The sequence below is a fragment of the Amblyraja radiata genome, chromosome 1, assembly GCF_010909765.2.
Source record: "Amblyraja radiata isolate CabotCenter1 chromosome 1, sAmbRad1.1.pri, whole genome shotgun sequence".
NCBI classification, from domain to species: domain Eukaryota; kingdom Metazoa; phylum Chordata; class Chondrichthyes; order Rajiformes; family Rajidae; genus Amblyraja; species Amblyraja radiata.
In genome coordinates, this window is record NC_045956.1 from 151548448 (window position 1) to 151573933 (window position 25486).

The 25486-nt window shown below is 43.9% G+C and overlaps 1 protein-coding gene across 2 annotated transcripts in view; it reads left to right on the forward strand.

The window, feature by feature from the left end:
* Nucleotides 1-25486, forward strand: part of ccbe1 (collagen and calcium binding EGF domains 1) — a 368764-nt gene that overhangs the window by 324872 nt on the left and 18406 nt on the right. For both annotated transcript variants that reach the window (XM_033032755.1, XM_033032747.1), the window contains exons 6-7: nucleotides 19958-20064; nucleotides 21126-21249. In XM_033032755.1, the coding sequence (XP_032888646.1) occupies nucleotides 19958-20064; nucleotides 21126-21249 (231 nt within the window). The remainder of the gene's footprint in view (nucleotides 1-19957; nucleotides 20065-21125; nucleotides 21250-25486) is intronic.

The window sequence follows — 25486 nt, forward strand, 5'->3', positions numbered from 1 at the left end:
TTTAAAATAGTTTATATTATTTAGATCTGTTGAATTGTCATTAAATTCCTTTGATTATTAGACACTTTTAAACACAGTTTAAAAAGTCCCGTGAGATCAATGACATCGCAAAGGCCTCCAGCTCCTTTGAATATGATGAGCTGCAGTAGATGTGTGCAAGAGTAGGAACAGCACAGTAGGCGAGTGCAGGAGGCATGACAGATCAATGAGTCAAAGAGTCGTAGAGCACACAAACTCCCCCCTATAGCCCAACTTGACCATGACAACTAAGATGCCCCATCTAAGCTAGTCCCATTTGCCCACATATGGCCCATATACTTCTGAATCTTTCCTATCTATGTGTTTGTCCAAATGTATTTTAAATGTTCTTATTGTATCTGCCTCTACTACCTCCTCTGGTAAATCAGCATCGAGCCATTGTCACATTTCTGTATGTTGGCGTTTGCTGTGCCTGACTGCCAGTGACATTTCTTACACTACACCAATAATTACACCAAGAGCACTTTATTGAGTGTGCCTCTCTGAACATTAGTTAGTCCGTTAATCAGCTAACAAGTAAGTCAGTCAGTCAGTCAGTCAGTCAGTCAGTCAGTCAGTCAGTCAGTCAGTCAGTCAGTCAGTCAGTCAGTTAGTCAGTCAGCTAGTTAGTTAGTCAGTCAGCTAGTTAGTTAGTTAGCTAGTTAGCTAGTTAGTTAGCTAGTTGGTTGGCTGGTTAGTTTGTTTATTGTCATGTGAAAAGCTGTAGTTGCGTAGTAATCAGTTACCGGAAAGACAATACATGATTACAAACGAGCTATTCACTGTGTACAGATACATGATAAAGGGAATAAAGTGAATAACATTTAGTGCAAGAGGTAAAGGGTATAACGTGAATAATGTTTAGTACAAGAAACAGCTGGAACTGACTATAACTAGTCTTTTGGTGAATGTTTGGTAAGATGAATCTTTTCGGTGCTATATTTTAGCATTGAATAATTTTGTGACTGGCAGACTTGTACTTTATTTGCAAGTCTATTAAAAGACAAGCTTTGCATTACAATGGGAATGGTGATCAATCAATAATAAAGTGGTTGGACAAAATGGTACGTAGTCCTTTACCTTAGTGCCAGATCTGTGTACAAACTAAATCTCAAGTTTGTCTGCTCAATTAAGGTTCCTTGTTGAAATAAGTTGGTGCTGTTTTTAATTCAATCAGCAGCAATAGCAACTATGAAGTATTGGTTTTAAGAGGTCATGGAACATTTTAGAATTGAGTATTGGTTTGTGGCCAGACAATGCAATATTTTGCAGGGAAGTGACAATGCAAGAGGGGTGGGGGGAGGGGTGGGGCAAAAGCTAGTAAGCAAAAGCTGGATACCGGTGAGGAGGAATTGATCAGTACATAACAGTGAGGTTTGTCTGTTTTTTCCGCTGAGTGGAGAATTCTATAACTAGAGGACAATAGACAATAGGTGCAGGAGTAGGCCATTCGGCCCTTTGAGCCAGCACCGCCATTCACTGTGATCATGGCTGATCATCCACAATCAGTACCCCATTCCTGCCTTCTCTCTATATCCCTTGACTCTGCTATCTTCAAGAGCTCTATCTAACTCTCTCTTGGAAGCATCCAGAGAAAGGACACTGGCTTAAGGTGAGAAGGGAGGAATTTAAGGGGAACCTCTGGAGCAACTTTTTCACTCAGACTATTCTAATAGAGTCATAGACTGATGCAGTGTGGAAACAGGCCCTTCAGCCCAACTCGCTCACACCGGCAAACAATGTCCCAGCTACACTTGTCCCACTTGCCTGTACTTGGTCCATATCCTTCCAAATCTGTCGTATCCATGTACCTGTTTCTTAAATGATGGGATAGTCCCAGCCTCAACTACCTCCTCTAGCAGCTTGTTCCATACACCCACCACCCTTTGTGTGAAAATGTTACCCCTCGGATTCCTATTAAATGTTTTCCCCTTCACCTTGAACCTATGTCCTCTGGTCCTCGATTCCCCAACTCTGGGCAAAAGACTCTGTGCATCTACCCGATCTATTCCTCTCATGATTTTGTATACCTCTGTAAGATCTCCACTCATCCTCCTGCGCACCATGGAATAGAGACCCAGCCTACTCAACCTCTCCCTGTATCTAACACCCTCTAGTCCTGGCAACATCCTCGGAAATATTTTCTGAACCCTTTCAAGCCTGACAATATCTTTCCTATATCATGGTGCCCAGAACTGAACACAATATTCTAAATGCGGTCTCACCAACGTCTTACACAACTGCAACATGACCTTCCGGAAGTGGCGGCGCTGTTAACAGCTGTGGCTCGCCTGCAGTCCGTCTGTTTTTACTTTTTTCTGTAGTTTTTTTTGTCTTGTTTTGGTGAAGTTTTAGTTTGTTGGGTTGTGTTAGAGGGGGGGGGGGGGGGTGGTGAAACATGTTCTCTGTCTCTTCCTTCGGGGGAATGCAAATTTTTCGTGTCGTATCCCCCTTCTCTGCCTCCGTCTGCGCTAAGGCCTAATGGCGGAGCTGGCGGCCTCCAGCCTGCGACCGACCCCGAGGCTCCGGAGGCAGAGCCAGCCAGGACTCATCAACGAGAGGCTGGCCGTCTTCGGGGCTGAGGCAGCGGTGGCCCGACTTGCTGCTACGGCGTTCTGGCTTTCGGCGGCGGCCTGGAGCTGATGCAGTGGGGCTCGGAGCTGAGACTGCGGGACCCAGAGCTGGGGCGGCGGCCTGGAGCTGGGGCAGTGGCCCGGAGCGGAGACTGCGGGACCAGGAGCTGGGGCAGCAGCCTGGAGCTGGGGCAGCGGCCTGGAGCTGGGGCAGCGGCCCGGAGCGGAGACTGCGGGACCCGGAGCTGGGGCAGCGGCCCGGAGCGGAGACTGCGGGATCCGGAGCTGGGGCAGCGGCCCGGAGCGGAGACTGCGGGACCCGGAGCTGGGGCGGCGGCCCGGAGCTGGGGCAGCAGCCCGGAGCTGAGACTGCGGGAGCTGGGGCAGCGGCCCGGAGCGGAGACTGCGGGACCCGGAGCTGGGGCGGCGGCCCAGAGCGGAGACTGCAGGACCCGGAGCTGGGGCGGCGGCCTGGAGCTGGGGCGGCTGCCCGGGGCTGATGCTGTGGCGGGCCGTCTCGGGCCGAGACGGCATTCCGGCTTTCAGCGGGGCGACATCACCACGGAGGTCCGCTGGACTGGAGAGCAGCATCTCCAGCCTGGATCGATTGCCTCAGCGCAGAGGGAGAACAAGGAGGGAAGAGATGGAGACTAAGACTTTGCCCCCATCACAGTGAGGATGTGCTTGGTGAACTCACTGTGGTGGATGTTTAATTTGTGTTTATTGTATGTTTTGTTTTTATTGGTTCTGTGTATGACTGCAGGCAACATAATTGCGTTCAGACCGAAAAGTCTGAATGACAATAAAGGAATCTAATCTAATCTAATCTAACCGCTATACTCAATACTCTGACTGATGAAGGCCAAAGCGCCAAAAGCCTTTTTGACCACTTTATCTACCTGCGACTTGACCTTCAAGGAACCATGCACCTGTACTCCTACATCCCTCTGCTCTACAACACTACCCAGAGGCCTACCGTTTACTGTGTAGGTCCTGCCCTTGTTCGACATTCCAAAATGCAACACCTCACACTTCTCTGTATTTAATTCAATTAACCATTCCTTCACCCACCTGGCCAATCGATCCAGATCCTGCTGCAATCTTCCACTATCTGCAAAACCACTAACTTTTGTATCATCAGCAAACTTGCTAATCTGGCCCTGTATGTTCTCATCCAAATCATTGATGTAGATGACAGACAGTAATGGGCCCAACACCAAACCCTGAGGCACACCACTAGTCACAGGCATCCAGTCTGAGAAGCACCATTACCCTCTGCTTCCTTCCATGGAGCCAATTTGCTATATATTCAACTTTCTGCAACAAGCTGCCAGAGGAAGCTATGAAAAAGGACCAAATCATGACTTTCAGTAGACCTTTGAACAGATGTATGAATGGAAAAAGTTGAGAGTGATAGGAATCAAATGCAGGCAAAAGGGACTAGCCAAGAAAGCAGACTTGGTTGCCATGGACAAGTTGGACTAGACAGCCTGTTTCCATGCTGTATAGTTCTATATCTTTGCGACCATGACTCTAGGTAGGAGAGGGACGTATGGGATAGCAACGGAAGCTGAGAGATGATGACTGGTGACACCACATGGCTGCAGATGATGGAATCTGATAAGAAAGGGTGATGAACAGAACTAACGAGAGGTGGTGGCAGATGGCAACAACAGAGGGAGGAAGGTGTGTGAGCAGTATGAGGGGCGTAAATGGATCTAGTGGGAAGAGTTGTTTAAGTTAAGTTACTGCAGATGCTGGAAAATCGAAGGTAGACAAAAATGCTGGAGAAACTCAGCGGTGAGGCAGCATCTATGGAGCGAAGGAAATAGGTAACGTTTCGTGTCGAGACCCTTCTTCAGACTGAGGGGTCGACATCGTTCTTCAGTCTGACGCAGGGTCTAGACCAGAAACGTTGCCTATTTCCTTCGCTCCGTAGATGCTGCCTCACCCGCTGAGTTTCTCCGGCATTTTTGTCTAGTGGGAAGAGTTTGCGAGCATGGAGGAAAAGAAACAAGGTGAAAGGTGTGGAAGAGACTACATGAAGTGTAATAGACAATGATGGAGGAAGTGCAGATGAATCTCTGTCTTACCTGGCTAGACTAATTAGGTCCTTGGATTGTCAGGACCAGGTTTAGTTTAGTTTAGTTTAGATATACAGCGCTTAAACAGGCCCTTCGCTCACCGAGTCAACGCCGACCAGCGATCCCCGCAAAATAACACTATTCTGCACACACTAGGGACAATTTACATTTATACAAAGCCAATTAATCTACAAATCTATATGTCTTTCGAGTGTGGGAGGAAACTGAAAATCTCGGAGAAAACTCACGCAGGTCACGGGGAAAACGTACAAACTCCATACAGACAGCACCCATAGTCATGATCGAACCTGGGTGTCTGGTGCTGTAAGTGCTGTAAGGCAGCAACTCTACCGCTGCTCCACCATGCTGCCCTTGGTGTAGGGGCGTATCTTTCCTATGGCTGCTGGAGATAGTTCCTGTGGAGAGACAATTGTGGATGGAGAGAGATGAGTAAACCAGGGAATCACAAAAAGCATGGTGAAAGCAGAAAGGGGTGGTGAGGGGAAAATGCGACTAGCAGCGGGAAGACATCTTCTTTTTCTTATCGTGACCACACACAAGATTATAAATTGTCCAGCCAGAGCTGAACACACTTCTCGGCATCTGCATACAATGGTGACTGTCTTGTCGCTTCTTGTGCTTCTTGTGCGTGGTGGTGGAAAGATTGGTGGAAACAGGGCCGCAACGTGAACGCTCTTTCCTTAACCCCAGTGGAAAGACATGGTAGTTGGTGAATGTGTTGAAGAATAATGTGCTGCATATGGAGGCTAGTGGGGTGAATGGTAAGAACCAAAGGAATTGTACCCCTATTCTAAAGATAGACACAAAATGCTGGAGTCTGAAGAAGGGTCCTGACACGAAACGTCACCTATCCATTTTCTCCAGAGATGCTGCCTGACCTGCTGAGTTACTCCAGCTTTTTCTGTCTACATTCTACTCTACTCTGAGGATGGTGAGGTGAGAGAAGTGCGGTATATACTTTATGTGCAAATGCAGTGGAGATTGAGAAACAGAGAGAAAAGGTTGATGTTCTTATAAGAGACAGGAGTGGAGGAGAAACTGTTGAGGTAATTGTTTCAGTCAATGAGTTTGTAATAGATATCAGTAGACAGTTTGTCTCCTGAGATGGAGACAAAGAGAATTCAAGAAAGAGGAGAATGGTATCAGAAATGGTCCAAGTGAATTTGGCAGCATGGTGGAAGTTACCTTAATTTAGTTTAGTTTAGTTTATTATCACATGTGCAGTGAAAAGCTTTTGTTGTGTGCTAATCAGTCTGCGGAAAGACAATACATGACTACAATCGAACCATCCCCATTGTACAGATACAATGATAAAGGAAATAACATGAACATTGTTTTAGCGCAAGATAAGTAGTGTTGATAAAATTGAAGCGTTCTGCAAGAGTGTAGGAGGCAGCACAGTAGGGGTTGGGGAATGGTGCCAGAGTACACTTGGAACCCAGAATGCTGCATGTAGCCATTGAGGAGGCAAGCACACCTAGGGCCCATGCACGTGCCCGTGGCACCACCATTAATTTGAAGGAAGTGAGAAGTATCATGAGAAATTTCTAATGGGTCTCTCCCACTTAGGCGGCTCTTTAGGCGGCTGCCAGGGACTAGTTTGAATGGAATTCACCTATGACACCCGGCGACAACATACGACAGCTCTACAACACCTGGCAACAACCTATAACAACACCTACGTCAACCTTCGACAACCTATGACAGCAAAAATTGTCTCCTCTGTCGCTGAAAAAATTTTAACATATGTAGTCGCCCGAAAACGAGCCTAAGTCAGACAGGCCCATAAGGTGAGAGCAGGTTTCACCATATGGAGGAGAGCGTTAGTAGAGGGATACTGGTTGGATCTATGTTTTAGAAAGAAGTGGAGGAGCCTAAGGCTATCTTAATAGGAAATTGATGTCTTTGCAAAAGATAGGGTGGTTGGGAATGGGGTATTGGATGTTATTGAAATGGTGGAGAGCATGCAAGGTGTCCCAGATGTAGATGGGAAAGGATCAGGCAAGGTGGAACAGGGTAAAGACAAGGTAGAGTATGAGGAGATATGTTTAGTGTGTTCATCAGGAGGGGTGAGAGCAGAGGTATGGCAAATAGAGAAGATATGGGCGAGGGCTTGGTCAACCCCACCCCTAACCCCACCTTTTTATACTGGCTACTTCTGCTTTGCTCTTTCAGACTAGATGAAGGGTCTCAAGCCAAAACATCTACCGTCCATTTCCCTCCACAGATGCTGTCTGACCCGCTGTTCCTCCAACTGATCTCCTTATCTTATGGAGAACCATTGGATGCTGAATCTAGAAACCAAAATTCCTTTTCCCAGGACTGCACTCCTCACCTTTATCTCAATAAAGTTTTCTTTCCAAAATGTCGCAAATAACCATTAAGGAAAATTTGAAAATTGTCCCCCTGGGTTTTTATAAACTAGGGTGACATCATTATACATTTCTCTTTCAGAACCACACCATGGGACTCACAGGAAGTTAGAATGGTAAGTCACCATTCAGCTTATCTGCATAATAATTAGGCTGGAGTTGTCCTTTTGCCCTTTTACAACTGAAGCGCTAAATGAGGTGTGTATTCACTACTTCAATGGATTAAAATGGGTATTTTCATTTTCCTTTTTCAAAATTTCTCCTTCACTGCTGAAGATATTGAGTTATCCTAGAATGTATTTCCTCAGAAAGTAACGAGTGTGTTTGACTGTAGAAAGAACTATCTATGAGTTTGCCTGACTTCAGCATATGCGCTTCTTGAGAAGAGGGGCATTGCACATCAATGAATCGCAGAAATGACAACCAATAATTCCATCTTCATCATAGAAGCTCTGTGGACAGGTGTCTACTGCTCTAACTCCTTCGCTGAGACCAGGTAACTCAGTATAGAGTGTGAAGTAAACCTGAACCTTACCACAGCACAAGAGGATGCAAGGGAAGGTTGAATCAACAGTTTTAAACTTTGCAATTTCAAAATCTTTAAGAAAAACCATGCCAAAATATTCTAGTGGTCTTTTGTGTCTAAGGATACTACCACTCAGTTAAATGTGCATGAAAAATATCTCTTCTGCTGAACTCTGCAATTATGTTCTAATGTGACGGTAGCAAGGCAAACATACTGCAACAAGGAATCTAAATACTAAGTTTCAGCTGATCAATGTGCTCTTTAGAGACATTGTCATACTGGTTGGAAACAGGCCCATTGCCCACATCAACCAAGATGTCCAATTTACACTGCCTGCATTTGGCGCATATAACTATAAACCTATCCTATCCATGTGCTTGGCTAAATGTTTCTTAAATGTTGGCTTAAGAACGTTTAAACGTTAGCTTATGTTTGATAGAATTTGATAGGTAATGAGATTGTGGAATTTAGAGTAGAATTGATAAATTACAGAAATAAAGAACTGCAGATGCTAGTTTACCAAGGAAAATACAAAATGCTAGAGAAATTCAATGGGAAGCATGGATAGGTGATGTTTCAGGTCAGGGCCCTTCTTCAGATTGATTGGACTGAAGAAGTCCGTTGAAAGGATCTGATCTGAAACATCGCCTAACCATGTTCTGCAGAAATGCTGTCTGATTCACTGAGGTACTCCAGCATCTGATGTCTTTCTTAGGTAAATTATACAGGTATGTATTCTTCAAATTAAATAGATGTGTAACATTGATTTTACGCATTTTGATTCTGTTCAACTACAGTTAGGCACTTATGATAACTTAATCTTAAGGTTTTACCTATTTTTCACAGAAATTATAACCCAGTAAGAAGCTAAATGTTCCCAATCAATTCCATTCTCCTGATTATTGAGCTCCAATACTTGTCTTTAAACAAACAGCAGCACACATACATCACCATACCAAAAGATAAAATGTATGATAAAAAGATGGCATGAATACTGACTTCTCAGTGTTTATTGGAGGTGGGATGGGATTATGGTCTTTAGTTCCCCTTCAACATCACAACATTGAATTGCCTCAGTGAAGCATCCAGCACTGTTGAAGAATGGGAGTTGGTGTGCGTTGATGTTTAGCCTGTTTGTACAAGGCAGTTGTTCTATTAACTTGAACATATCCTGACTGCTTACATGCTCTAGTTACCTTGCTAGATTTTACGATCCATGCTGAATAGACCATTATCTCAAGAATTAAGGGTCTTAAAATTCTATTGCGTGGCATAATACTTAGTGCATTTTGAGAATTAATTTCATTTAAAAGCTTTTGATGAATAAAATCAGTGGTTTACCTCCAGGATGCATAAGATTGTTATTTTGCTTCAGGAATGAACTTGCATCTGAAGTGTCCAGGCAATGCTAACCTGACTACTACTTCCTTGGTTACCATTCGTGCATATATGATTTCCTTCATTAAAAGGATTCCGGCTGAGTAATGAGAAGTGGCCTCAGTAATGCCACCTTAACTTAAAAGGCTCACCCTCGTGGTGATCGTCCCTTAGCTCCACAACCCTATCACCCTTCCTGCTGCAACATTGACACTCCCCAGTGGCCAACCACAACCTAAGCCTATCTCACATATCCACCGAAGATGGACATAAAATGCTGGAGTAACTCAATGGGTCAGGCAGCATCTCTGGAGAAAAGAAATACATTAAATATCTCAACCCAAAAAGCCGCCTATTCCTTTTCTCCAGGGATGTTGCCTGACCAGCTGAGTTACTCCAGCATTTTGCGTCTATCTTTGGTGTAAACCAGCATCTGTAGTTCCTTCCTTCACATATCCAGCAGCAGCAGACTACAACCACCTGCTCTCCCCCATTCCCCAATCCTGATCTTTCATACTAATTTTCAAGGTTCCAATCATCCACCTCTTCCCAGGTCCCACTCCCTCACTGCTTTCTCCATGTGCTCTGCCTTGTGCATTGTGCAGATGTTTGCAGCATCGGGCCGACAAAGCAAACATTTGTTAGTCTGTCATGCAATAGCTATTTAACCCTGATTTCTGCTTAGCTATTGAATATGTAAAATCATAAGAGGGACATTGACAGGGAAGAGGATATAATCTTCAATAAGCACTCTCACTGTCATCTTTGGACCTGTACATCTATGTAGCATTATGGCCAGTTTCAGCTCAATTGGTGCAGAGCTGAATGTAATCATGACAAAGTGGAGCTGAGACTTTACAGATGCCCACTGTCACTTATTCATTAAGATCAATGGACAACATGAGGAAATGCCTTCCAGCAGTGAACGTGAAAGAGAAAGAGCAGCTTAGTTCAGCGATATTTGTATGCATCATTCAGCCTTGACACAATTTACTACTGACTCCACTCATATAGCAACAATTCCAAAATAATTGCAGCTTGGATAACTCCGGTATAGGGTTACTGATGCAGGTTACAAGCCCACACATTTCTGTGGGGTTTGGCTGTGGTCTACTACTATTGTGTCATCACCCGAATGGGGCATTCATTTACAGGTCACAAGAAGAGGCAACACTTAGAAAGTAGACAAAGTAAAATATATGCGTTTCATCAGCATACAAAACAAAATTCAATAGAGGTAATTACTGTTGTTTGTATCCTGGCAGTTTGTCATTCTTTCATTGTGCAGAAAAAAAAGATACATTTTCCCCCTTACTACCTTGTCATTAAATGTCACCAGGGCAGAACATGATTTAAAATTAAGGTGATAGATCGCCTCGGTCTTGCAGAGTTGATGTGGCTGGATCATTCTACAAATGAAATGCAAGAAAGGAAATCCTAATAATTCTGCCCTGCCAGACTTCTCTTCCTGGGATACATCTGAGTACTGTTGGCAACGATAAAAAAACATAAATCTACTCCAGTCAGATATCAACAAACCTCAATAAAATGGTTCATTTTGTGATTCCCTTTGTTCCTATCTGGAATGTTTCTGTAGTCTTAAAACTGAGATGATTCTGTTTAAAGTTCTAAGTAAGAATAAATCTTTATTTTTACAATTCCAATTCAAATGGAATTCTGAAATTGGCACAGTGCTGAAAGTGATACAAGTACTCTGTATATATTTCCAAATATATTTTTCCCAAAGAGCCATAAATTTTGTAAACTATTATTAACCAAGTATACTTCTGTAAAGTATAATTTACAGAAATTGTGACTGTTTATAATTTATCATGGAATATGCCAAAGTCATAGAATCATTGAGTCAAAGAGCTGTACAACATGGAACCAGGCCCTTCGGCCCACTATGTCCATGCTGTTCGAGTTGGCATACACATATGCCTGAATTTGGTCCATAGTCCTTTAAACTCTTCCTGCTATATACAGTGGCTTGCAAAAGTCTTCATACCCCTTTTGAACTATTCCACATTTTTTCACGTTACAACCACAAACGTAAATGTATTTTATTGGGATTTTATGTGATAGACCAACACAAAGTGGTGCATAATTGTGAAGTGGAAGGAAAATGATACATGGTTTTCAAATGTTTTAACAAATAAAAAACTGAAAACTGTGGCGTGCAAAAGTATTCAGCCCCCCTGAGTCAATACTTTGTAGAACCACCTTTCGCTGCAATTACAGCTGCAAGTCTTTTGGGGTATGTCTCTACCAGCTTTGCAAATCTAGAGACTGAAATGTTTGCCCATTCTTCTTTGCAAAATAGCTCAAGCTCAGTCAGATTGGATGGAGAGCGTCTGTGAACAGTAATTTTCAAGTCTTGCCAGAGATTCTAAATTGGATTTAGGTCTGGACTTTGACTGGGCCATTCTAACACATGAATATGCTTTGATCTAAACCATTCCATTGTAGCTCTGGCTGTATGTTTAGGGTCGTTGTCCTGCTGGAAAGTGAACCTCCGCCCAAGTCTCAAGTCTTTTGCAGACTCTAACAGGTTTTCTTCCAAGATTGCCCTGTATTTGGCTCCATCCATCTTCCCATCAACTCTGACCAGCTTCCCTGTCCCTGCTGAAGAAAAGCATCCCCACAGCATGATGCTGCCACCACCATGTTTCACAGTGGGGATGGTGTGTTCAGGGTGATGTGCAGTGTTATTTTTCCGCCACACATAGCGTTTTGCATTTAGGCCAAAAACTTCAATTTTGGTCTCATCTGACCAGAGCACCTTCCTCCACATGTTTGCTGTGTCCCCCACATGGCTTGTGGCAAACTGCAAACGGGACTTCTTATGGCTTTTTTTCAACAATGGCTTTCTTCTTGCCACTCTTCCATAAAGGCCCGATTTGTGGAGTGCACAACTAATAGTTGTCCTGTGGACAGATTCTCCCACCTGAGCTGTGGATCTCTGCAGCTCCTCCTGCTTCTCTGATCAATGCTCTCCTTGCCCGGCCTGTCAGTTTAGGTGGACGGCCACGTCTTGGTAGGTTTGCAGTTGTGCCATACTCTTTCCATTTTTCGGATGATGGATTGAATGATGCTGTTTGTTCACTAATGTTCTCTAACAAACCTCTGAGGCCTTCACAGAACAGATGTATTTATACTGAGATTAGATTACACACAAGTGGACTATTTACTAATTAGGTGACTTCTGAAGGCAATTGGTTGCACTGGATTTTATTTAGGGGTATCAGAGTAAAGGGGGCTGAAAACTTTTGCACGCAACACTTTTCAGTTTTTTATTTGTAAAAAAATATGAAAACCATGTATCATTTTCCTTCCACTTCACAATTATGCGCCACTTAGTGTTGGTCTATCACATAAAATCCCAATAAAATACATTTACGTTTGTGGTTGTAACGTGACAAAATGTGGAAAAGTTCAAGGGGTATGAATATTTTGCAAGCCACTGTATCTGTCGAAATATATCTTAAAGTCACAAAACTTTTATAGTTGTTGGATATGTAACAGAAATCTCTGTGTAGTTCATTTAGTTAATAATTATGAAATGACATATTGTAAGTTTAGTTTTCATCCACATTAGGACATTTATTAATGGCCACTGTACACCCACCAATAATTGGAGCAATCTATCATTTTACTACAGGATTAAGATAAACAATTTTTCAGCTTCTCTCGAAATTAGTTTTATCTTTTTATCACACTGATCATAATTCACTATTAATTTATAATCAGAACATGAGAACCGTCTTTATACAGTGAGTGGTTGTAAATTGGAACAAAGCATTGCACATAATCAAGGCAGAAACATAAATGCTGGCAGAGTTTTGAGGAGGGGTGGATTGGGGGTGTGAGGGAGTAAGGAATCCCCCAATTAATGGCCCCCTATCTCAGTGGGTAACTGGCCTGTTTCCTGCACTTTTAATCCCTCACCATCCCTACCCTTGCAGGACAGCAATAAGGTTCCCTTAGAAAAGGTTTCTGCGTTGATTCAGGTCATCATCCATTATTTCTCCAGGTTTGCACTACCAGATCTAAACCCTTCTTCCTCTCACCCACCTTCAACATTCAGTGACTGTTCCCTCTGATGCTCCATCATCCACTCTTCCTGCCACCTGTAATTTTAATTTGGGAGAAAGGAAAACTTACAATTTGCAAAGACTGTTTCCAGCTACATAGACATCTGGCAAGTGGGAGAGTTTTAAAAGTGAGATAGGGAGAGTTCTGGGACAATATGTTCCTGTTATAGTGAAGGTCAAGTCTGGCAGGACTAGAGAACCCTACTTGACAGGGGTTATTGAGATATTGATGAAATAAGAGGAGGTCTATGCAGCTGAACTTGTGAACCCTCGAGTAATGGAATATTTGTAGAAATACATTTCAGAAGGAAATCAAGAGGACGATAAGCGGCCATGTGATAATTTTGGCAGATACTGTAAAGTGGAGGAGAATCCTAGCAAATTCTACGTATATTAGCAGCAAAAGGCTTACTAGTGAGAGAATCCCTCAAGGGAGTTCCCTTTGGGAGAGACCCAGTAAGAATCAACGTGGTCATTTATGTGTGCAGCCACGGGATATGAGCGAGGTGTTAAATGAATATGTGGAGAACCAGTGGATGTGGTGTATCTGGACTTCCAGAAGGCTTTCGACAAGGTCCCACATAAGAGATTAGTATACAAACTTAAAGCACACGGCATTGGGGGTTCAGTATTGATGTGGATAGAGAACTGGCTGGCAAACAGGAAGCAAAGAGTAGGAGTAAACGGGTCCTTTTCACAATGGCAGGCAGTGACTAGTAGGGTACCGCTAGGCTCAGTGCTGGGACCCCAGCTATTTACAATATATATTAATGATCTGGATGAGGGAATTGAAGGCAATATCTCCAAGTTTGCGGATGACACTAAGCTGGGGGGCAGTGTTAGCTGTGAGGAGGATGCTAGGAGACTGCAAGGTGACTTGGATAGGCTGGTTGAGTGGGCAAATGTTTGGCAGATGCAGTATAATGTGGATAAATGTGAGGTTATCCATTTTGGTGGCAAAAACAGGAAAGCAGACTATTATCTAAATGGTGGCCGACTAGGAAAAGGGGAGATGCAGTGAGACCTGGGTGTCATGGTACACCAGTCATTGAAAGTAGGCATGCAGGTGCAGCAGGCAGTGAAGAAAGCGAATGGTATGTTAGCTTTCATGGGATTCCTGGGATGTCAGGACTGTCTTATGAAGAAAGACTGGATAGACTTGGTTTATACTCTCTAGAATTTAGGAGATTGAGAGGGGATCTTATAGAAACTTATAAATTTCTTAAGGGGTTGGGACAGGCTAGATGCAGGAAGATTGCTCCCGATGTTGGGGAAGTCCAGGACAAGTGGTCACAGCTTAAGGATAAGGGGGAAATCCTTTAAAACCGAGATGAGAAGAACTTTTTTCACACAGAGAGTGGTGAATCTCTGGAACTCTCTGCCACAGAGGGTAGTCGAGGCCAGTTCATTGGCTATATTTAAGAGGGAGTTAGATGTGGCCCTTGTGGCTAAGAGGATCAGAGGGTATGGAGAGAAGGCAGGTACGGGATACTGAGTTGGATGATCAGCCATGATCATATTGAATGGCGGTGCAGGCTCGAAGGGCCGAATGGCCTACTCCTGCACCTAATTTCTATGTTTCTATGCTTCTATCAGTATTTACATGGATAAGCTCATGGATGCTAGGAAATGAAGGGATATGAATTGTGAACTTGGAACATATCCACATAACAAATAAGAAGATGGTAGTGGACTTAAGTCAAATTAAGCTGATAAATCCTCTGGGCCTGATCAAGTGTATCCACTGACTGTGGGAAGCTAGAGAATAAATTGCAGAGGCTCTGGCAGAGATATTTGCACCATTTTTAGCCAAGAGTCAAAGTCAATTTTATTTGTCACATGTGACAGGGAGGGAGATTAGAGAGTGGTTAATAGTGTATTTATTTATAAAGGGCTGCGATGACATGCCAGGCCAATGATACTGAAATCTCATTGGGGGAACATGGAGGGGATTCTTAGGGGCAAGATCCATCTGAAATGCTTAGTGTGAGAGAAATTGTGTCGCACAAATTTGATTTCGTTTTTTGAAGAAGTGACAAAGAGGATTGATAAAGGCAGGGGAGCAGACATTGTCTACATCGACTTTAGCAAGGTCCCACATGGTAGGCTCATCTGGAAGTTTGGATTATATAGGATTCAGGCTAGCCAATTGGATCCAAAATTGGCTTGGTGACGGAATCAGAGGGTGGTAAATGGAAAACTATTATTCAGATTGGAGCTTTGATACCAGTGGTGTGCCACAGGGCTTGGAACTGTGTTCACTGTTGTTTGGCATCTCTATATTAATGATCTGAATGATAATCTGAATGAAGATTGAGGGGGGATCTTATAGAAACTTACAAAATTCTTAAGGGTTTGGACAGGCTAGATGCAGGAAGATTGTTCCCGATGTTGAGGAAGTCCAGAACAAGAGGTCACAGTTTGAGGATAAGAGGGAAATCTTTTAGGACCGAGATGAGAAAAACATTTTTTACACAGAGAGTGGTGAATCTCTGGAATTCTCTGCCACAGAGGGTAGTTGAGGCCAGTTCATTGGCTATATTTAAGAGGGAGTTTGATGTGGCCCTTATGACTAAAGGGATCAAGGAGTATGGAGAGAAGGCAGGTACAGGATACTGAGTTGGATGATCAGCCATGATCATATTGAATGGCGGTGCAGGCTTGAAGGGCCAAATGGCCTACTCCTGCACCTATTTTCTATGTTTCTATGTTTCTATAATGTTGTTAACATAGTTAGGACATCATGTTACAACTGTACAAGTCATTAGTGAGACTACCAATGGAGTACTGTGTGCAGTCTGGTTGGCCAGCTGTAGGAAAAAAGTTACTCAGCTGAAAATTGTGCAGAAACGATTTTTGAGGATATTACCAGAACTGGAAGATTTGAGTTACAAGGAGAGGCTGGATAGGCTGGGATCTCTGAAATGTAGGACATTGAGGGGTCTTCTTCTTTTTGTGTCTATCTTGTTACAAATGTAGGCCTCGCTGTCATCGTCCATCTTGAAAAGAACGCAAGCTTCCGGCGACAATCAGTGGGAAGCCATCACTTGTCACAATAGATGATGGTGGTAGCAGAATTAGCTTCCAGTTTCCAGCCCCACGACGTGGACGCTTCTGCTATGGGGCCACATTGAGGGGTGACCTCATAAAGGTATATAAAATCATGAAGGGCATATATATGAGGATGGTCACAGGGCTAGGTATTCTAAATGTGGTGAACATAGATTTAAGTTGAGAGGGGAAAGTTTTAGAAGGGACATGAGGGAGATATTTTTCACACAGATGATGGAGTGTGCAAGGAACGAGCTGCTAGAGGAAGCTGAAAAGATGGATACAATAACAACATTTAAAAGGCATGTGGACAGGTACAGGGATAGGTTTAGTAGGATGGGAGCCTAATACTGGTAATAGTTGAGATAGATATCTAGATTGTGGTCGAGGCAGATACGATTGTGGCATTTAAGAGACTTTTGGATAAACATTTGAATAAACAGGGGAATAGAAGGATGTGGATTATGTTTGGGTAGAAAATAATTGGTCTGAGCATCATGTATAGGAAAAAAACTGCAGATGCTGGTTTAAATCGAAGGTAGACACAACAAGCTGGAGTAACTCAGCGGGTCAGGCAGCAAATCTGGGGAGAAGGAATGGGTGACGTTTCGGGTCGAGACCTTCGGTACAGATATTGTGGGCCGAAGAGCTTGTTATTGCACTGTACTGTTCTGTGTTCTAAGTCTTGGTCAGCATGGATGAGCTGGAACTAAAGGGTTTGTTTCCAGGCTGTATAACACTGTGACTCTAATCCTAAACCCCATATCCATTATAAAGTCTCCATTCTTTGCCCCTGATATATCCTTCTTATAAAATGAAACTGGTATTTGAGAAACACAATCTCATCTGTTCATTAGGGATCTTACAACATCCAGATACAACAATTTCAGGTCTTAATCGTTGCTCCATTTTTCAAATATTAGTTGGGAGTAAATATTCTGCTTATGTCATTTTCAATTTTCCTGTTGGGGTGTCAGCCATGAGCTCATGTTCAATCTTCTACAATGGAAATTTAACCCACAACGTTTAACTCTAAAATGAGGAGTACCATTGACTGAATGATAATTGAAATGACCCAACTTTTTATTTTCTTGCACATTTTCCTTTACGTCTTTTAATATCTCCTGCAACCTATTCTATCACAGACATTCCTTATTATTCCTTCATTCCCACCATACTTTATGCTTCAACATCTCAAACGATGTTTAAGTGTTAGCTATTTCTCTCTAGGTGATGCTTGGCCAGTTGAGTGTTTGTGACACATCAGTTTTCCACCATTTGCAATATTTTGCTTGAGTCAAAGGATATAAAATGATGAGAGGCATAGATAGGGCGGACAGTCAAAGTAGGGTAGCATAGACAACTTTTTCCTAGGATGGACAGATTTTTCTTAGAGGGAGATGTCAAAAACTAGAAGGCATACCAGTAGGTTTGAGGTGAGAGGGGTAACGTTTAAAGGAGATGTACAGAGCACATTTATTTAAACATAGAGTGCTGGGTACCTGGAACACACTGCCTGGTGTAGTGGTGGAGGCAGACACTGTAGAACAAGGGTTCCCAATCTCGGGTACATTTATCCCCTGGGGTAAATGTCGCCTACCTAGGGGGTAAATTTGCTGATTCTGGATTTGTCCACAGTTTTTCTCATTGACTGACTGTGTTTGGTTCTGGTTAAGAGGTATTTAGATAGGCACATGGATATGCAAGGAATGGAGTAATATGCATCATGTGCAGGCAGATGAAATTAGTTTATCTTGGCATCACGTTTGGCACAGACATTATGGGCCAAAGTGTCTGTTCTGTGCTGCATGCTCTATGTTCTATCATACACTGATTGCATTTGATGAATTGGGGTGGAGGAAATTTTGTAAAAATAACAAGCATAGCTATAGAATGATCCAAATGATCTACAACCAGACTGTGAATTTGATTTAACTCCAGGTACTTCATACCACACCATTCTTCTACGCATTCTATTACAATGGTGGTAGTCATGACTGAATGGTTGAGGCAATAAACTAGAAATCCCTTGGGTTTCCCTGATGCAGCTTCGATTCCTGCCGAGCAGCAGGTCCACCGGGCTGTGTGGCATTTGAATAACTTTTCATCAGAGACTTAAGTGTAAAAGTTGGGAAGTTTTGTTACAGCTGTACAAGACATTTGCAAGGCTGCACTTGAGTTCAGCTTTTGTCATCCTGCATAGGAAATATGCCATTAGTCTGGAACAAGTGCAGAGAAGATTTACAAGGATTTTGCCAGGAGTCCAGGGCCTGAGCTATAAGGGCAGGGTGAGATGGGCTAGGACTATTCTTGATAGCGCAGGAGGCTGAGACGTGATCTTATAGAGGTGCATAAAATCACGAAGGGGATAGATGGGTGAATATACAGTATTTTTTCCCATGGATGGGTATTCAGGAACTAAAGGGCAAAGGATTAAGGTGGAATGGCTGTTTTTTCACATGGAGAGTTTTGGATATATAGAATGAGCTGCCAGAGGAAGTGATTGAGGCAGGTTCAATAACAACATTTAAACAGGATAGATGAGATTCAGAGTGATATCGGCCAAATGCAGTAAATGGGACTCGCTTGGCTGGGACACTTGGTTGGCATGGATGAGTTGGGCTGAAGGGCCAGTTTCCATGCTGAGTGACTCTATGACTCTAATTGACATTGACTGCACATTCTTACATGGTTCGTGCTGCAGTATAAAAACAGCAAATTGAATAGTAAAATTATTCCAAAATACAAACTGTTTAAGAAGGAACTGCAGCTGCTGGAAAATCGAAGGTAGACAAAAATGCTAGAGAAACTCAATGGGTGAGGCAGCATCTATGGAGCGAAGGAAATGGGCAATGTTTCGGGCCAAAACCCTTCTTCAGTCTTCTTCGCTCCATAGATGCTGCCTCACCCGCTGAGTTTCTCCAGCATTTTTGTCATCCCAAAACACAAACTGCTGGATGAACTCAGTGGGTCATGCAGCAACTGTGGAGGGAAAGGAATGGTCAATGTTTCGATTGAGGCTTTGCATCAAGGCTAAGATCATTGAGGGAGGATAGCAAGTATGAAAGGGAGAGAGATGAGGCAGGAGTTGATAGACAATAGGTTGACCTAGGTGGAATGAGTGATGATGGGCAGATGGAGCCAGGTGGGGGATGAGCTGCCAGAGGAGGTAGTTGAGGCGAGGACTATCCCAACATTTAAGAAACAGTTAGACAGGTACATTGGTAGGACAGGTTCGGAGAGATATGGGCCAAATGTGGACAGGTGAGACTAGGGTAGCTGGGACATGTTGGCCAATGTGGGCAAGTTGGGCCAAAGGGCCTGTTTCCACACTGTATCACTCTATGACTCTATGGCCATGAGGAAGGTGTGGAGGGGGGAATCAGAAGCTGGGATGACAGATGGAAACTTACAAAGTAAAAAAGGTCAAAGGGGAAGGTAAAGGTAGAGACAGAGGCTTATGGATGATGTGGTAGCACAACATAAAAATGCTGGAGATTGATGTAAGAAAGGTGAAACAGGATCTTGACTCGAAATGTCGACCATTTATTTCCCTCCATAGATCCTGCCAGACCCATTGAGTTCCTCCAGCAGTTTGTTTTTTCGCTCAAGATTCCAGCATCTACAGTCTCTTGCATCCCCAGTAAAACAAATTCTGCTTTTTTAATGTACCTTTATTACCAAGGCTTTGGTGTTATTTTCAGCATCAAGAGAAACAACTAATAACAAATTAAACAGACGAATGAGGAAAGCAGCAACCTACTGTAGCTACGCTGATTATCTGCTGAATGATTAAACTGATTAAAATGCTATTTTTTTCTTTTTTTCTTTGACCCTTTAGCTGGCCAGTATCTAAAATCTGAAAGTGTAGTGGAAGCTGACACATGTTCTACAACCTGCGAGGAATTCCAACAGATAAAACAGACAGTACTACAGCTCAAGCAGAAGGTAGGGAATGATCATTAAAATGTTCATTGCTCAAGACTGAATGGGAAACATTTTAAAATGTAAAGTGACTTGTTACTTAGGACGGCACAGTGGTGCAGCGGTAGAGCTCTGCCTTACAGCGCCAGAGACCTGGGTTTGATCCTGACTACGGGTGCTGTCTGTATGGACTTTGTACGGTCTTCCCGTGACCTCGTGGGTTTTCCCTGGATGTTCCAGTTTCCTCTCACACTCTAAAGACGTACAGGTTTGTAGGTTGATTGGCTTCTGTAAATTGTAAATTGTCCCGAGTGTAATAATAATAATAATGGATGGGATTTATATAGCGCCTTTCTAATACTCAAGGCGCTTTACATCGCATTATTAATTCACTCCTCAGTCACACTCGGTGGTGGTAAGCTACTTCTGTAGCCACAGCTGCCCTGGGGCAGACTGACGGAAGCGTGGCTGCCAATCTGCGCCTACGGCCCCTCCGACCACCACCAATCACTCACACACATTCACACACAGGCAAAGGTGGGTGAAGTGTCTTGCCCAAGGACACAACGACAGTATGCACTCCAAGCGGGATTCGAACAGGCTACCTTCCAGTTGCCAGCCGAACACTTAGCCCATTGTGCCATCTGTCGTCCCGAGTGTACTGGATAGTGCTAGTATATGGGGTGAATGCTGGTCGGCATGGACTTGGTGGGCCAAAGGGCCTGTTTCCACACTGTATCTCTAAAGTCAAAAGTCTACTTAGGTAGTATTACCCTTATTTTTGTAACAATTGGAGGAGCAGCAGAACTTTAAGTGAAATTTCTTTTAACTTAGAATCTAATCTGTAAATTTGAAAAAAAAAGAAAATGCTGAAATCCTTAGGCTGTCTCTTAAAGGTCCAGGATGATTTGCTTCCACTAAAGTTTTAGTGAGAGTCAGTACTTTCAGTTCATGTGGGGAGGAAATTGTAGAAAGCAATATTTTGATTATATTCAAATGTAATCATTTTATCAGAACAGCTGTGCAGATAAACATTAAGAGCAAATTAAAACACAGATTAACATTGAATTTTATCTTTATTTCAGATCACGTCACTGCCCAACAATGTTGATGATATTAGTAAGCAAAAATCAAATAGTCAGACGTTATTTGCTTCCAACAGTTACAATGCTGGATTCATTGGTCTTCCTGGGCCTACAGGGCCTTCAGGTAAGAAACCAACTTCACAGTACAGCACAGCTGAGCCAGCGCCGTGGTTATATTTCAGGACTAGCATCCAATTGATCATGGATTCCAAACCTGCCACAGGGGAAGTTATATTTGAATAGTTCAATGCCTGGATTATGGGGTATTAGCTACAGGGCGAGACTGGACAGACTTGAATTGTTTTGGGTGGCACAGCAGTAGAGCCAATGACTCACAATTCCGGTGACCGAGGTTCAATCCTGACTGATGCTGTCTGTATGTGTGGAGTTTGCATGTTCTCCCTGTGACTGCGTGGGTTTCCACTAGGTGCTCCGGCTTCCTCACACAAGCTGGTGTGTAACGCCACCATTCCACCCAATCTCAGGGGTTTAGGTCCAGATTTATTCATGGACTGGACAGGTTTGATGGGATATGGGGCAAACGCGGGCAGGTGGGACTAGTGAGCCTCTCTGTAGGGTACGTTGAACAATCCCTGTTCCAGGCATAAATTAACCCTATCTCCATAACATTGACAACTGCATCGATGCTACCTGCTGCACCCATGCAGAACACATGGACTTCATTAACTTCACTACCAATTTCCATCCTGCACTCAAACTCCTCCCTGCCCTTTCTTGATCTCACAGTCTCCATCACAGGAGATAAACTATTAACTGACGTCCATTACAAATTCATTGACTCCCACAACTATCTTGACTACACTTCTTCCCATACTGTTTCCTGCAAACACGATCTCCTACTCCCAATTCCTCTGTCTATGCCGCATCTGCGCCCAATATGAGGTGTTCCATTACAGGACATCTGAGATGTCCTCATTCTTTAGAGAACGGTGGTTCCCCTCTTCCATCTTAGATGATGCCCTCGCACGTGTCTCCTCGATACTCCACAGCACTGCCCTTGCTCCCCTTCCTCCCAGTCGCAACAGGGACAGAGTCCCCCTAGACCTTACCTTTCACCCCATCAGTCGTTGCATACAACACATAATCATCTGACATTTTCGCCACCTCCAACGGGATCCCACCGCTAGTCACATCTTCCCTTCTACACCCTTTTCCGCCTTCGCAGAGACTGTTCCCTCCACAACTCCCTGGCCGAGAAGCTACTGGAATTGGAGCTCAACACCCCCCTGTGTGCCTGGGTCCTGGACTTTCTCTCCACCAGGCCCCAGGTAGTCAAGATGGGAGAGAATACATCGAAGTCCCTCACCCTAAGCACAGGATCCTCTCAGGGTTTCGTCCTCAGCCCCCTACTGTACTCCCTGTACACACATGACTGTGTGGCCAGGTTCAGCTCCAACTCAATAATTAAGTTTGCTGATGACACTGTGGTGGTGGGCCTGATCTCAGACAACGATGAGAAGGCCTACCGGGAGGAGGTGGCTGATCTGGCACTCTGGTGCCAGGACAACAGCCTCCTCTTGAACATCAAAAAAACTAAGGAGCTGATTGTGGACTTCAGGAGGGCACAACATCCGAGAACGTATACACCATTGAGGATAAATGGGGATACTATGGATAGGTTGAGCTGTTTTAAATACCTGGGAGTCCACATCTCTGAGGGATATGACATGGACATCACACGCTGCAGCACTCGTGAGTAAGGCAAGGCAGCGCCTTTACCACCTCAGGCAATTGAGGAAATTCAGAGTGTCTCTGAGGATCCTCCAGTGCTTCTACTCAGCGGCTGTGGAAAGCATCTTGTCTGGAAGTATCACGATTTGGTTTGGGAACTGCTCTGCCCAGGACAAGAAGGCTCTGCAGAGAGTAGTGCGTTCGGCCGAACGCACTATGGGAACTTCACTCGCCCCTCTGCAGGAACTATACATCAGATGGTGCAACTCCAGAGCCAATAACATCATGGGAGACCCTTTCCACCCCTGTAACGGACTGTTCCAGCTGCTACGGTCAGGTAAACGCCTCCGTTGACATGCTGTGAGAACGGAGAGGTTGAGAAGGAGTTTCATTGAGGCCATTAGGACTGTAAACTCCGATCTCACCAGGGACTAACTTTATTGTACCATTCTACTGTTTTTTTAAATTGCTGTTTTTTTTTTCCTTTTTCCTTCCTCCCACAATATGTAATATGTAAAAGAATATGTGATTCTGTTCCATTCTGTTTGTAGTTTGGTGTTTGTTTGTTTGTTTTTGCACAAAGTCCGCGAGCATTGCCACTTTTCATTTCACTGCACATCTCGTATGTGTATGTGACGAATAAACTTGACTTAACTGGTTAACTCATCCCTTCCACCCAAACCATCCCTTCCCCGGGTACCTTCCCCTGCAACCGCAGGAGATGCAACACCTGTCCACATACCTCCTCCCTCAACTCTATCCAGGGACCATGACAGTCCTTTCAGGTTAGACAGGTGTTCACTTGCACCTCCTCCAACCACATCTACTGTATACTTTGTTCAAGATGTGGAGTCTTATACATCGGTGAGTCCAGACGTAGTCTGGGCAATCATTTCGCTGAACACCTTCACTCAGACCACCTGGACCTACCTGAACTCCCGGTTGCTAAACACTTTAATTCTCCTTCCCATTCCCACACTGAGCTTTCTGTCCTTGGCCTCCTCCATTGACAGTGAGGCTAAATGCAAATTGGAGGAACAGCACCTCATATTTCGCTTGGGCAACTTACAATCCAGTGGTATGAATATTGATTTCTCGCACTTCAAGTAACCCCTGCACTCCCTCTCTCTCCATCTCTCCCCCACCCAAGTCGCACCAGCTTCTCTTTCTCACCCAACAAACAGCTAGCAATAGCCTGTTTCTTTCATCATTGTTACTTTTTTGCATACTTTTATTCATTGTTCTATATCTCTCTACATTATCGTCTATATGTCTTATTTTCCTTTCACTGACAGTCTGAAGAAGGGTCTCGAACCGAAACATCACCCATTCCTTCTCTCCAGAGATGCTGCCTGTCCTGCTGAGTCACTCCAGATTTTTGTGTCCATTTCTGGTGGGACTAGTGTAGCTGGGACATTGTTGGCCGGTGTGCGCAACGTGGGCCAAAGGGCCTGTTTCCACACTGTATGACTCAAAACTTACAGTTCCCCTCCTTTTCTGGTTCAAATACCAGAAAAGTAAGTTCAAAGAAGTGAAGCAGGTATAACAAACCATCAATATTTTGGTAAGACTAATAGCAGCATAGAATAAATCACTCGTAGAGATGACTGAAATAGTGTAAATTAGATTTAAAGGTTAATTCTGGGGAAACAATAGGCCAAGTAGACACAACGCAATTGCTTATGTAATCATATAATAGATTCAGGATCAGTTCCTGTGGATTGGAGGATAGCTAATGTTATCACACTTTTCAAGAAAGGAGCGAGAGAGAAAACGGGGAATTACAGACCAGTTAGCCTGACTTTGGTGGTGGGAAAGATGCTGGAGTCAATTATTAAAGAGGTAATAATGGGGCATTTGGATATCAGTGAAAGGATTAGTCCAAGTCAGCATGGATTTATGAACGGAAAATCATGCTTGACTAATCTTCTGGAATTTTTTGAGGATGTGACAAGTAAAATGGATGAAGGGGAGCCAGTGGATGTAGTGTATCTAGATTTTCAGAAAGCCTTTGATAAGGTCCCGCACGGGAGACTGGAGACTAAAATTGGAGCACATGGTATTGGGGGTAGGGTTTTGACATGGATAGAAAATTGGTTGGCAGACCGGAAGCAAAGAGTAGGGTGAACGGGTCCTTTTCAGAATAGCAGGCTGTGGCGAGTGGGGTGCCGCAAGGCTCGGTGTTGGGGCCGCAACTGTTTACCATATATATTAATGATTTGGAAGAGGGAATTGGGAGCAACACTAGCAAGTTTGAGGATGACCCAAAGCTGGGTGGCAGTGTGAACTGTGAAGTGGATGTTAGGAGGTTGCAGGGTGACCTGGACAGGTTGAGTGAGTGGGCAGATGCGTGGCAGATGCAGTATAATATAGATAAATGTGAGGTTATCCACTTTGGATAACTTCCGGGTCACTGCTACTTCCGGGTCACTGCTCGTGCGGTCGACCGGTCGGTGCAGAGAGTAGCTTTGAATGTTTGTCTCTTCGTTACGTTACTTTACGTTACGTGAGTTTGTGAGAGTGTTTTGTTTCGTTTTAAGTACATCGGGTATCGATTGACGGTCAACTGCTGCCGTATAGTTCAGTACTTTCGTGGTGTGTTGCGCTGCCACTACCTCAGACGCACACACCGGACCAACGAGCTAATGTTAATTAGCCAGCTAGCTTTT